Source organism: Mercenaria mercenaria, chromosome 2 (genome assembly GCF_021730395.1).
Source record: "Mercenaria mercenaria strain notata chromosome 2, MADL_Memer_1, whole genome shotgun sequence".
Lineage (NCBI taxonomy): Eukaryota > Metazoa > Mollusca > Bivalvia > Venerida > Veneridae > Mercenaria > Mercenaria mercenaria.
Window position 1 is genome coordinate 41,273,927 of NC_069362.1, and position 15,962 is coordinate 41,289,888.

General features: G+C 33.7%; 1 protein-coding gene across 1 annotated transcript in view; it reads right to left on the minus strand.

The window, feature by feature from the left end:
* The window catches only part of LOC123563800 (uncharacterized), a 54,459-nt gene that overhangs the window by 34,165 nt on the left and 4,332 nt on the right, over positions 1-15,962 (minus strand). Inside the window, exon 2 of the mRNA XM_053536138.1 lies at positions 5,984-6,065. Coding sequence (XP_053392113.1) covers positions 5,984-6,049 — 66 coding nt within the window. The 5' untranslated portion in view covers positions 6,050-6,065. The remainder of the gene's footprint in view (positions 1-5,983; positions 6,066-15,962) is intronic.

A 15,962-nucleotide genomic window follows, 5' to 3' on the forward strand; every position in this document is an offset into this window, starting at 1 on the left:
ATGTACCAGTACTTCTTTCCAATACTCATACAATACTGCAGCAAAAGCATTTTCCGTTAAACTTTTATAAAATAAATCGTAAAATTTATCACTTTTGTCTTCAAAAGGCCATAGCGACTTTTCACTTGATATGTTGTCTGGCAGACATTTAATCTTTTATACATTTTATTGTAAATAAGAGTCTAGTAATACTATATTTCATGCATTATTGACATAAGAGTGTTGTATGTATATTTTGTCGGGCAGTCGTACCTAGATAATGCCCTCCTACATCATAATAATAATAAAAATAACTTTTGAGTAAATAATCTTCAAAACTAAATTTGTATGTACTTCGTACAAAAAAAAACTCAGTATAAACGTAACGAGTTGATATCTCAATGCCCCCGTCAGTGAGCATGTGTTATTTTGCTCCAACGGTTTTCATACTTGATAAGGCGAATGACTGTAGTCAGTTCATGTATACATTATTTTTCGGAACTAAGTATACTAAAGTCTTAAACAATAAATAGAAAACAATTCGGCATTCAATTATCAAATCATGGGAGCAGTTATCAAATCAAAAGAGATGACTTCCTGTGGTCAGTAAATGAACCACGATGTTTTAACAAAGATCATGTCGCAGAGTCATGGCGGTCTAATGTCATTTTAGCTACCTGAGTAAACTGTTGTGGTTGATATGATGTAAATGACATTCAGACAGAAAATACACCAAACAGACTGCCGTTGATTTTTACAAACATTTTTACAAACACTTAAGCTGTCTTTAATACTTTCACAATACATGCTATCTTAAGCAGACAATGAAGGAATTTGTTTACTTCCATGTTTGAATACCCAAGCGAGGCCTTCTTAAGTAAGTCTATGACATTTTCAGTCTGCTATGGAAGCCTCTTTGACAGTGACAAACGAAGTTTCAAACATCTAAACGATAATAGGACTATTAACAAAATTGAAAATGGACCTGGTATAATAAAATTAGTTCGAGGTGTTTGAAACATAATGCATTATAACAGTCAAACTATCTTTCTTGTCAACAAAAGTAAATATAATATGCTTATAAAACCGAAGAATGCCTACATCGGTAACCTGCATTTTACTAAATTTCAAAACTATATTCTTTTTATCCCTATCTCTATCGTCTTCAAAGTTGTACTTTTATACACTTATTTCATTACCGTATTTCATAATAGGATCACTGTCATCTGTTAGCAATAAACTAATATCCCGTTAGTACCAACCAACTCCGTTTTATTCCAATACAAAGTAGAAAGGTGTTTAATACGTCACACCAGCAGAACTATTGGTCATATGGCATTTTTCAAGCCTTTTAGATGGTGGAGGAAAATACTAAGTGCACCTCTATGCATTATTTCATCACGAACATGTATCAGAATAAACAAAAACACCGGTCATCCCTAAGCCATCGAAATAATGTAATGCTGCCAGGAAATGATGACCAAAGGCAAAAGCAAGTTTTCAACAGTCTTTGCTACACTGCAAGGAACACATTGTTGCATAAAGTTTTTAAAGTATCTTTATCTTTAACGTTTAACATTTAGCAAGTTAATTGGCGGCAAGTGATTCTGCCTTTGCGACCAGTGCAGACCAAGTTCAGCTTGTACATCCATGCAGTTTTATCATGGTCTGCACTGTTCGCTATTCAGTCAGTAATTTTTCAGTAATCACCACTTTCAAATAATAATGGTATTGCCCAAAATGAATGATGGACCAGTCAATTATAAAAATTTAGCAGGGTAAGGGTTATTGCAGTGAAGCAAAAAGTTTTTATCCTAACGTCAAGAGTTTCGCATCGATCTAATTTTATTTTAAATAACCTGACGGACTCTCCCCTTGATTATTTATTAATGTAAGAAAAGCAAATGTAGCAATACTGTACGTGCAATCTGTGGTTTAGTGATCCGTGTCAATTATGTGCAAGTTTTAATCCAAAACAATTTGTTAGTAGTGACACATTTTAAGAATATCGGTATAATTGGATATATCATTTAAGAGATATGTCTGTAAGTACATATACGATAGTTGATATATGGAATTTGCCATAACTCCAAACTAGATACTACACTAGCTATAGTCAACAAAGACATGCTAAGCTTCATGATACTGCTACAAATATACCAAATCTCAAACTGATACCTTGCACAGGGAAAACATTCCGCTAAAGCGGCGTCTTCCATATGTTAACTTCTTTGTAGGTATTTCCCTTATCTTTCTTTTAAACTAAAACCTTTCTGCAAAATGTTTCTTACACATTTTAAATTATTTGGCGGTTTCGCCATCGTGGTATCGCGCTTCGCGCTTCGTGCACCGCTTTCGCTAACGATATGTGAAGCGCAAGAAAACGATGGCGAATGGCGAGATCGCGAAACTTGAGCAATTTTGCGCTTTGTCATTGTAATTTTGCGCATGTGAAAAATCTCGATTTTACGCTCGCGCTTTGTCATCATGACTTCGCGCTTTGCCATCCTGAGCCCACGCTTCGCGCGTCGCCTGCTCATGATGGAGAAGCTCGAGATCACAATGGCAAAATGAGAAAAAAACGAAAATTTCCGGTTTTAACATTAGCATTGGGTGGACATTTTACCAGCAATATTGAATCATAAAAATGTTAAAAGTTTATTTATCTCAACGACATCTAAAATTAAATATTACACTGAAATCTTGATTGAATAGTTTTAAATGTTGTTCAAGGTCTTCTGAAATAATATGAGGGATGTTCGAAATGAATTGCTTATTTCTATCTGGAGACTTCAAATTTCAAGTTAGCCCAAAAGGGCTCATTTCATGCCCTCGAAGTGCTCCCCGTGGCTAGAAATACAAAGTTTCAGCCGATGTATCCACTTCTTGAAGGCGTCACGGTACGCTGATTTGGGCACAGTAATAAGGTACTGATGAATAGCAGATCCAAGTGCCTGTCGGGACTGGTATTTCCGCCCAGCAAGGAATGATTTCAATTTCGGAAACAAAAAGAAATCACATGGGGCAAGGTCTGGGGAATACGGGGGGTGAGGCAAAACAGTTACTTTTTCTTTCTTCAAAAACGCCGTAACTATTGCAGAGGTATGAGCGGGGGCATTGTCATGTAGAAGACGGACATGTTTAAAACCAGTGGCAGGGCGTCGTTTCTGATAATACTTTTTCAGTTTCTTCAGTACTACGTCTTTGTAGTACTTTCCGGTGATGCTTTTGCCCTTTTTCACCGGCACTTTTATTGCGACTCCTTCGCTAGAGAAGAAGATTGCATACAAAACCTTCTTTGCACTCAAAGAACGTTTGGCAATTATTGGGCGTTTGCTGTGTTTAGTGGCCCAGATCTTATTGCTAACCTTTCTGACGGGCTCAAAATAATGGACCCAGGTTTCATCACCTGTGACGACATTGGCAAATTGCTTTTTGTCATATTTTGGAAACATTTGAAGCAGCTTTTTGGCCACTTTAACCCGTTGCCTCTTTTGCTCATCAGTCAACAGATGTGGCACCCATCTAGCAGAAATCTTTCTGACTTTCAAATGCTTCTTCAAAATAAGGTGAACCGTTGATATTGATATGCCTACCTTTCGTGCAATATCACGAACTGTAAATCTGGCATCTCCTTCAATGATTTCCTTTATTTTGGAAACGATTTCTTCACGAGATGCAGATTTTGGCCTACCTGATTTCGGTTTATTTTTGATGGACTCTACACCAAACTCAAATTTCTTTTTCCACCGCCGAAAAGTGTCATAAGACACACAAGAAGGTCCATAAGCAATAGTAAGTTCAGTCATCAGCTGCTTCAAAGAACAACCAAGTTTTGAGCGAGCTTTGATGTAAGCCCGTATTTCATCTTTCTTGTCGACGCTTCTACCAACCATTTTTACTACAGTGGTCAATGATTGCGTGTATTCAAATGGCAAATTTTATGTCTTACACTTAGTCTAACATGTACATTTATACACCGTTGTGTAGGTATTGAATAACCCTATACAGGTAGGTATTGGTTTTTATCGTGCCCCACGTGGATATCGAGCTAGAGGACAATAAGCAATTCATATCGAACACTCCTCGTATATATATTTATATTTAGAGTTACCTATAAGGCCATTGAAAAAAATTGTAATCACCAATTATAAAAAAAGGAACGTATTTATCTCACTGTTAATTGGTTGTCAGATAGATATTGTAATATCGTATGACTTGTTCCGGCGTCAAACCTTGGCATTACTTTGGCAATTCCTCAATCAACAGTTTATCAATTTTTGACATTGTATTTAATTTTAAATATTATAGAAATTTGTCTCTTTAAACTGTAAGCATCGACGGCGTATGAATTTAACATGGTCAGGGTCATTACAAAATAAACAATCAAATTGTAGGATAATGACTATATCTAAATTGTTATAAAACTACAAAAACAATTTTAATACAAGTTAATTAAACTAATTATATAAACCAATATAAATTTACTTCAGTTTACTGTACTTCGACCAAAATATGAACTAAACACTGACTGCGTTTTAAGCAATCTCCGTTGCATGATATAGACCTTTTGTTGCAACCAAATAAATTAGCCATTTTAATTGTGTATGCTTGCAAAATTTTCACCATGCAGCTGCGTATCTGCGTAAAAGCAGCTACGTGCCTGTACAGCGATTTAAAATCGAATCTTCGTTTAAGCAGTTCCAACGCCATAATACACTTACAACAGAAAACACTGGCTTTGACCCGGAAAATACAAACAAAATCTTGAATAATAAAACAAAACCGATGAATTCTTTCCGAAAAACAGATTATTACATACTCGTTTCTATTTCCCGTTACGTTACACTGGTACCGTAAACGTCAATATTTTTCACAATTATACTGACGCCTGAATTTCATATCGGGTGCGTGACGTAATTCAGTGTATGTTGTTGCACTATTATTTTCTATTTAGTTCAGTATTGTCAGTCCTATTCAGGCTATTGAACATATTTATGATATTTACATAATATTTATACGTGTAGATTCGTATGTAATAAAAAGACAATTATCTTTGCATCGGGAAATATGCACTCGTTCTTCAGAGGAAGAATATTGCGCTCCAAAAGTCGCGCAATATTTCCGCTGAAGAACTCGTGCATATTTCCCGATACAAAGCTAATAACCTATAATTATTGCACATTATCGGCACAAATTTGGAATTCATCGACTGGGCACATACCTAGTCTTGGAAGTGCAGCTCCCGAAGGAATGTCTTAGAGCTCCATCAAGTAGTTCGTACAAGATATGTGCATGTCTTTTGGGAATGAAGCTTTCTGTCAAGTTTCGCTGAATAAAAGTCATGTTTGATGAGAAATACTCCGGACACGAAATGATGGTACAGTGTACTGATGTTGAATAATCAAAGGGCAAAAAACTTATTGAAAACTCATCCGACTGGATTATGAAGACAATATGCACATCTTTACTTGAGAGTTAAGCTTCCTTTGAATGTTTACTGAATTCCAGACAAGGTTGGTGCTAATCAGTTCATGGCCGTGACAGTTGTCCCTTGGATGTTTTGTGTTTAAGTCAGAAGGGGTGCCTTAGGTCTTTTTCGTGGATGAGTTTAATAGATTATTTAAAAAGCAGCAAATCTACAATTTCAACAATTGACGTCTTTAGTAATTGCAGGTATTAACAAATTCTGCTGTAAGATCTAATAGTAACATCAATCCAAACGGTCAAACATAATTAGACAAATTTGTTTCCACCATTTCCCATACATGTCCAAAACCAAACATCCGTTCTTTAAATTAAATCACCATATTATTAACTAGTACAATTAACCTGAATTTGAATACAAGTTGCAAACTTTAAAGTTCGCTGGACCTACGGTAGATTAGTTATGGCTACGCAAGTAAGAGTTGATAAAACAAAACAAAAGGGACTACGAAGTGTTTGTCTACGTATAAGCAAAGGCCACATTTGACTTGTTAGAAATAATGATTTTTTTTCATACCTCTTGCTCTCCTTCGTTGAACATTTTAAGAATTTCATTCTCCATCTTTTTATGCGTACCACTCATTATGGAAACTGACAATCTGAAAGATGAATATTTCTGATGATTATTATCATTATCATGATAAACCTGAATTTCGCAAAAAAATAAATAATAAAATAGATCACGGTCTAACAATAGATAAAACATGTGAGTGTAGAACACCCATCCCCGCTACCCGCCCCTCTCTCTTAAGTTTCATTACTGCGGTCACCACGCTCACAAACTTTGATATTGTTGAATAAAACTTTAAAATCAATAGAAATAAAATAATAATAATTTTAAGATGTTAATTATCTACTTGAATACGGAACGAATTGTTCCCCATTTGGGTATAATTGGATACAAATCCAAAGAATGGATTGCTAGATTGTCCGTCTATGTTAAATTTAGCATTGGGGACTCTCTTTATAGGTGTGCGTTGAGTTGAGGGTATATCAGTTGAAACAAGAAATCGGTAAAACCAAATGATGCTCCCAAATGCATGTGCTTGTACCGATAAGTGAATAGCGTATTCGAAACAATAGAGGGAGGTTATTAAAAACTACGTAAAATAGAGTTACGGTTCTTTGACACTGCACTTTCCGTCAATGTCCTCTATCATTTTGTGAAGTTTCAATGAAATGCTATTAATACTTTTAAAATAATGCTCCGGACAAGCCTTATTTTGTGTAATAAAGGGAGATGTTCAAAAGGTAGGTAAAGTAGAGTTATGATTCTTTAACACTGTCCTTTCCGTCATTGGCCTCTATCATTTTGTGATGTTCAATGCAATGCCATAAATACTTTTTAAGTAATGCTCCGGACAATCCTAATATTGTATAATAAGGGAGATAATTAAAAAATAGGTAAATTAGAGTTATGATTCTTTAACACTGTAATTTGTGTCAATGGCGTCTATGATTATGTGAAGATTCCATCAACTGCCGTTAATACTTTTTATGTAATGTTCCGGACAAGCCTTATTTTGTATAAAAACGGGAGATAATTATATCAACTGGGTAAAGTAGAATTAGTTTTTTGAAACCCGCACTTTCCGTCAACAACCTCTGTCATTTTGTGAAGTTTCAATGAAATGTCATTGATACTTTTATAATAATGCTCCGGAAAAGCCTATTTTGTATAATACAGGGAGATGTTCAAAAGGTAGGTAAAGTAGAGTTATGATTCTTTAACACTGTCATTTCCATCAATGGCCTCTATCATTTTGTAATGTTCAATGTAACACCATCAATACTTTTTAAGTAATGCTCCGGATAAGCTTGATATTTGTTTTTGTTTTTTATGATGTATAATAAGGGAGATAATTAAAAAATAGGCAAATTAAAGTTATGATTCTTTAACAATGCAATTTGTCCCAATGGCTTCTATGATTATGTGAAGTTTCAATCAAATACCGTACATACTTTCTACGTAATATTCCGGACAAGCCTTATTTTGTATAATTAGGGGAAATAATTAGAAAAACTAGGCTAAGTAGAGTCATAAATATGCCACATTGCTCTTTCCGTCAATGGCTTTAGTCATTTTGTGAAGTCTCAATAGCCTCTATAATTATTTGAATTTTCAATCAAATGCCGTTAATACTTTGCAAGTAATGCTCCGGACAAGCCTTATTTTGTACAATGAAGAGAGAGAATTCAAAAGGTATAGTACGAGGGCCAATGAGGTCTACCATGCATCCCCCTAGACTTTTTTTTATAGAGGCCAAGTTTATTAATATAAAAATGCTGCTTTTTAAAGACCGGAGTCTTAGCTCCATTTTGACACCACCATTTTTATTGTTTTATCACCTAAACTGATCAAAATATGACTGTTTATCATCTAGTACATGGTTGTTCTTTTCAAAAATGAACGGTTGCCTTGGAAACAGTAAAATCATATATAGTTCAAAAGTTTTTCTTCATGGGTACATTTTTCATTTTGAAAGAGTTGATCCTGCAGAACAATTAGGTACCTATGAAAAAAAGTCTAGGGGGTAGGGGAATGCAGAGTAGACCTTATTGGCCCCCTACCTAGTAGGTAAAGTATAGTTATGATTTTGTTGATACTGCCTTTTTCGTCAATGGCCTCTATTAGTTTGTGAAATTTCAGTGAAATGCCATCAATACTTTTCAAGTTATGCTCCGAAAAAGCCTTATTTTGAATAATAAAGGGGATATAATTAAAAAACCGGGTAAAATAGACTTACGGTTCTTTGACATCGCAATTTCTGCCAACAGCCTCTTTCATTTTGTGAAGTTTCAATGTAATACCATTAATACTTTTCATGTAATACTCCGGAAAAGCCGTATTTGATAAAAGGAGATAATTAAAAAAGAAGGTAGACAGAGTTATGATTCTTCAACACTGCACTTTGTTTTAATGGCCTCTATTACTATGTGAAGTTTCAATTAAATGCCATTAATACTTGTCAAGTTATACTTTAGAGAACAGTGTGACGGACGGACGGACAAAGCGGCAACTATATGCCCTCCCTTCGAGGAGCAAAATAAATCCATAACCCCGTTTAAAGTCTTTAGTCTTTGAATTTATAAAATACAATACTTTAATTTCTCTTGATTAAATTTTTAATTTCAAGGTTCGACTTTTAATGATATTTAAGAAATAATAAGTTCCCAAACGTGGTTTATCGTAGAATAACCCGAGTTTTGAGTTTATGTGCGTAAGAACATATCATGAAAGCCATAGGCCTGAGTGATATATTGTTTCGCATAAGAACGAAAAACTCGGGTTATTCTACAATAAATCACACTTGGGAACTTATTATTTCAATTCTAACATAACATACTTGTATCAACAGTGTTAGAAAAAATGGTAACTACTTTTTACGACCGTGCTACGCACCTGGATCGGATGGCGTCATTGTACGCGAGCGGTTTATTGCAGAATAACCCGAGATAGATTTTGTTCAACATGTATGTAGGTTATTTGCTGGTCGTGTTAGAATATCACATATTACTAAGCTAATGCGATTATTGGTAAATTCTGTCAGATCATGTCAAGAAATGTCCATACAAACTTAAGCTTTTGAATTGATGGAAGATAACAGTTACGCATTTTTCTTAACATTAATGTCCAGATAAAGATCAATATTGCTGAAGGCTAATTCATTACCTTTTCATTATGAATTCCTAATCATCAGTTATTATGTGCATTGGTTGAAATATCTTATTTTAACAAGGCAGTTGTGGATTTGGAAAGATTTATGTATTTGGTATGTCTTCCTTTGCCCTGTTGTGGTAATTTACTATAATACAGACTCATATTGATCGAAGAAATGTGATATAACTTTAACGTAGCTTATATTGTGCGGCCATGTCTTTTTGCCATACGTAGAATGCACATGCGTGATATTTTACTTTCGTTGCTAAGGATCGCGCTAACTGTCGTACCTGTATTTTTGTGACTATTCAAGGCCGAGGTTGCGAACTGAATAAAACTATATAAAAAAATAATAGGTAATTTGAATTTCGTTTGTATTTTGAATAATTCATTTTTTTCTAAGCTGTGAGAAAATTCATAAGTACACTATTTGTATTATAAAATAGTTTGCCAAAAGTACTGAGTGGACTTTAGGAGTTTCGTTATGCGTATAAACAAGCCAATTTCGATAAACAGATTTATAATAATATTAATATGTACCGCATAGCGGGTTAATTCTGCGGGATTTTTATTTCTGCTAAATCTGCGGGTCGAGAATGTCACGCAGAAATATATTACGCACATTTAAACTTCAAGCAGAATTTTATGACGCAAAAATAAAGTTTGTTACTTCGCTTAATATAATAACCAGTTACCTTTATGTCACGGGGTTTACGTCTGCTGTCAAGTTATTGACACCGTATCGATTGTGGTTGATTGCTTTTGTTATTGTATCAATCTATTGTCCACGAATGAATAGTTATTTTTATACCGTTTCAGGTGTGTAATCTTTGCAAGCGTTTGTCACAAAACACTAGGTTTATGAAAAGTTAAACAAACTAATTAATGTGTGTTGTAACTGTTGTAACTGAATGGACTGTGAACGGACTATGTACAGTTCGTTTTCGTAAACATCATGTTTGTAAACATCAGATTGTGTTTGGTAACCATAACTGAGGATTCCATAGTTTAATGTGTCTTGTATAAGAAAAAGCAAGCTCAAAGTAAAACAAAACATAATACAAAAGTAGAAAGGTCATTTTGCAATTGCAGAAAATTTGATTTGGAAACGTGTAATCACGTATGACCTAGTAATCGCACTGTACTAGATTTTGAATTTGTATATATTTAAAATGTTTTTCTACCTGCAGTATTACATTTTATGAAAATGTCTTCAAAAATGAATCAGCGGTACTAGACTTACAGTATTTATTTTTAAATCTGATTTTTGATCATGCACAGTAATGAAAAGAAATCAGATTTAAATATAAATCAGCTGCGCCAACTTCTCTGTCCTAGATACCAACCTAGATAATGCCGCCAAGACAAAACTGACGAAAATGATATGCATTTGAGTCGTTAATTATGACGTAGTAAATGCGGTAGCTATTTCCAATGCACAGAATTTACTTCCTGTTAATTCAAACCACAAAAATTAATTCCTGCTTTTCTCGAAGGTGGCCGAAATAAAAAACGCAGAAATAAACTAGGCCCGTGAACGAAATAGATAATTCTGGTCTCATATTTTTGGCAGATCATAACTTCATGTTTGAGTGTTTGGTAAAGTTCAATTTCAGTGAGTCAATTATAAATTGGGTTATATTATTTTACAGTAAAGCCAAAGGATGTGTATTTAATAATGGTTACTACTCTGAATTTTTTGACATTAAAGCTGGTGTCCGCCAAGGATGTCCATGGTCACCTTATTTACTTATTTTATGTATAGAGTACCTTTCAAATGATATAGAAAGAAATCCAGACATTAAGGGCATAAATGTAAACAATAAGTCATTTAAACAGACATTATTGGCAGATCATGCAAGTTTTTTGCTAGACGGCAGCAATAAATCACTCGAAACATTAGTACAAACACTTGACAAATTTGGAAAAGTATCCGGACTAAAACTAAATAAAGACAAATGTACTGTGTTGCGCATTGGCTCTTTAAAAGATACAAATACAATTTACAAAAATTTTGAAACATTCAAGTGGACTTCAACACAGGTATAAAATTTTGCAATCATTTTAAAGAAATGCACAGTCTTAATACATTGCCAAAATTGCTAGAATTTAAAAAAGTCTTAAAAGGTTGGAGAAAATGGAATTTATCACTAATTGGAAAAATCACTGTTCTCAAAACATTTGCACCCCCGAAAGTAATTTATCCGTTAACCGTTTTAGATAACCCACCAGAAGATATTGTAAAGACAATAAACAGTGCCATGTATGACTTTGTCTGGGACTCAAAGCCTGATAAAATATCTAGAAATATACTTATACAAGATTATCCAAATGGTGGCTTAAAATGACTGACATTGAAACATTACTAGATGCTTTGAAAATAAGTTGGGTTAAAAGAATACTTAATCATAATAGCAACATGAATTTAATCTATGAACATGAACTAAAAGAATACGGGAACAATTTATTATTTAATTGCAATATCAACGTACCCGATGCTAAAAACTTAAAATAAAATCAACCTTCCTAAAGCAATTCATTATAGCTTGGTCGAAAATGAACTATAAAGAAGTAAAGGATAACATTTCAAAGGAGTTGTTATGGAATAATTCAAAAATAAAAGGACAGTGATAGTAAAATTCTAATTTATGCTAAATTGTTTAAAAACGGATACAGTTTGTAGAGCATTTATATGATTTTAGAAATAGAAAGCTTCACACTTTCAATGAATTAAAATGTTTGTTCAACTTTGATAATAGTGATTACTTCAATTACTTCCAATTAGTTAAAAGTATGTCAGGAAAATGGAAATCTCTTCTTAAAAATGAAAACATAGTATATGAAAGGCCTAAATATTTTGTAAAAATTATTAAGGAAAATACCAAACTGTGTAATCTTGCGTACAACATATTAATTCAAAGGAAGAAACCATCTACATTCAAATACCAAACAAAATGGGGTCAGATTATACCCAATAGTATACATTATTGGAAAAATATTATAGCAGTACGTTCACTATTACTATTGATACAAAAGTCCATGCTTTTCAGTACAAATACTTTATGCACATCTGTCACGCAATACAGAGCTTAATTTCGATTCAGTTTCGTTTTGCAATGTCCTTGACAAAAAAGAAAATAATAGCCTAATCTCCAACTTCGTTATTCTTTTGGCTAAATATTTTATTGTTAAAAACAGATGCAATAAAAGCATACCTGAGATACATAGTTTTAAACAGTATGTGCAAAACCAAGGACGACTTGAAGAAATTATTGCTTTGAAAAAAGAATGCAATGAAAAATGAATTAAATTTATTTAAACAAGATTTGATCATGTTTTCCCATGCACTTTATCTCACAAATTTTCTCCCTTTCCATTAAATTTTCTTTATAAAACACAGACGAAATTATATATATATATATATATATATATAAAATTCATTGTTATATGTTTCTATATAAGTTTAGAAATGTTATGTACTTGTATTAATTGTTTAATATACTTTTGTGGAATAAAAATGGAAAAAAAAATAAAATAAACTAGGCCCATTTTAGGACAAAACCGCAGATTGTTTTTGCCCGCAGAATTAATCCGCTATATGGTATTTGAAATGTTCTTTTTGCAACTTATTTCATTACTAGTATCCTATTATTTGATTATTTAGTTTTCAATATTCCTAAACATATGAACGACGTCTTTGCTAACGGATTTTTAAAAGGCAAATTTCAATTATTATAATAAACTTATCAATATCAACAATTTTCATGCCCAAAAGCTTTTGAATAGGATATTTTGCTTAGATGTATAACTATGCAGACGTAATTTTATAATATAATAATTATTACGCCTATATCAGATTTCGGAGATATATCTTGTATAACTGTATTTAAACGTAAACAATTACAAAGCACTAGAGATTAAATAATTAAAACCTACCAGTAATGAACTGGTGCGACACCACTACAAAGTCAAACGATATAAGGTACTTGATGAGATTTGTTCTTTCTGCATAATTGTGATTAGATATTTCTCAATTTGAACTTTATAAATATCAAGTGAAAAATGCAGCCCCTATTGCGTACACAAGGGCCAGGGTTTCAGAAATCCCATGTCCGGAGCCCGGGGGCTACCAGAAAATTCTGTCGGGCTATTAAATGTTTTCAGAGCGTGCCCGGCGGGCTACCTTAAAACTCCGTATCGAGTAGCACGGAAATCAATAATTTAGTCTTCAAATATAATTTTGATAGTTGTATATAACCCCTTTGTTTATCAAGAGATACATGCCCGAGGCTTTAATTATCTTAGCACCTATTGTCACAATCGGCAAACAATTAACCGTTTAATCGTACCCGCAGGAAAATGTTTACAAAAACATGTGCAAGATTGATTTTAGACTGATCCAGTAACATCCAAGTCGCTGATCGGTGTTATTTAAAAGAATATGCAAACCACCCTTAAAATTATGTCATTTTAGCGCCACCTGCCAAAGTGTACTTTCGGTTTCGCTGACCTCAATATTAATCGAGCGACCAGAAAGAACAGATATTTGATTTTGAGGCAGTTTAGTGCTTAAACTGATTGTTTATGCTTTTTAATTTAAATACTTGCCTAACATGCAAAAAAAAATCGAACATGATTTTGCAAAATATCAGGAAGTATACAGAATTTTGGACAAAAATAAATTCGGATAAGACCTGTTTTTAAACTGTGTATTACTTTTATCATCCTATCCAATCTACTTTTAACTTCTTGTACAGGCGCGCAGCTGCACATAATACTCGCAGAGAGGAGTGTTGCAGGATAGATAGATAGATAGATAGATAGATATTTATATCAATGTGCGTATGGCTAAAATTATGAAACCTCTAATAATTGTCAAATAAACTTAACTGTAATTTGCAGATTTCTGAAACCCTGCACAAGGTTTTTTTTTTAAATTTGATTGGGTGTCTTAGTTTTTTACTCTAGATGACCCATATTCAAACTCTGCCTTGATTTCATACAAACAAACATTCCGATCAAATTTCATGAAAATCCGGTGTAAAATGCAGCCCCTATTGCATACACAATGCTTTTCTTTGATTTTGCCTAGTGTCCTAGTTTCTGACCAATGATGCCCCAAATTCGAACTTGGCCACCATCTTGGTCTCGGAGGAGGGAATTTTCAGAGGAGGAAACTTTCAGTACATAGGGAGCGTACCGGAAAACAATGCTACGCTACATCTTTAATGCTATATTGATTGCTTGGCTCATTGTATTGCTATTATAATAAAGGTTTTATGAATTGCGTTTTAAAGGTAGATCAATCACACAATTAATATGTACATGTATCAACATCATTAAGAAATGCTAATAGGCCCATCTAAATGTACAAATAGCAGTACATACGCACACATCATGGTAGGCTATTGAGTCTAGGTTCAATATAGTATGCTTACATCGGTTGATGCAAGGGCCATATAATATAATACCAACTGTGAGAGTTCTGTTACAAGTGTATACATGTACAGGCATATAGTTGATCAATGATAAACGCAGATCAATAAGTAACAGCATACATTTTCTATTCTTTTTATTAGGACTACGATACACATCTGTAACATCTTAATGTACAATATATATGAAAACTATTTACATAGATAGAAAGTTCAATATACTTCATAATCTTTAATTGCATACCACTGAAATCTTTTATTTGCAATTACACCTAATCCATTCGTCTTTGATAACGATCAATAAACACATTATTCATTAAACAGGGAAATTCTACCAATCAACCTGTCTATTTTACCAATGATCTGTACAACCAATATTGTCTTTATATATGTTAAAATCCATATGGAAAAGAGATGAAGTTTTCACGAATGACTCGCTTGTCAAACACTATCCTGGAATCTTTGTTTTGAGACATAGTTAAAAGTTTTGCACTATTTCTGTCTCTACTAATTTTGAAAGGATCCTTAACTGTTGATTCTTAGCCGTTAAGACAGTTACTGGTCTGAATGGCATAACTATAGGGAATCCAATGTTGGACTTTGCACAACAATTCGAACGAGGTCATTTGATTTGCTCCCTTTTGTAACCTCATAAAATATGGAAGAAAACAATGCCTGTAACGTAGTTAAAATGTATTATAATTCCGCAACTTCCAAATGCTTGAATGTGGCCTTGTATGTCGATGATTTGGTCCTAAACTTTGTTATCCTTTAGTTGACTTTACGCAGATTGTAGTATTCCCTGGCATTAGTAAGTTTTCTAAATTTTGGAGCTGATGCTTCTGAAGTTGATGTTCCTGCCCGCTTACGACCGCCACAAACTTCATGTTTGTCTCGAAAATGTCTGAAAAGATTGTCTTCCCGGCACATTCTGAGCAATGAAAACTGTTTTCGTTTCGGTGCTTGTAAACATGTCTGTCTAAATTATCCTTCCTTGTGAATACTTTTCCACATATATTACAGTTGAACTTTTCCCAGTGATTGGCAGAGCGCTGATGTTTTAGTAGTTCGCTTTTTTTGTCTGTTTTGTAATCACATATCGGACAACAGAACTTTAAGTTGACTGCTTGACGTCTAGAAGCAGAGTCGCTAAGTTAATTTGTAGATATACGAGTGAATGTTATTTCAACATCTGATTGGTTAATGAAAATTGCGTTTGATTGGTTAGAATAGCGGACTTTTTACTGGCCATTCAGGCATTAAATAGACGTTTTCATTGTCTACTCTTTCTTGCATTTTAACTGGTTGATTTAGAAGGCAGTAAATAAATGAGGACTTAAAAGCACAAAAATGGAAAATAAGTCTTATTTGCGATTTAGTCCGCATTGGAACAATATGTA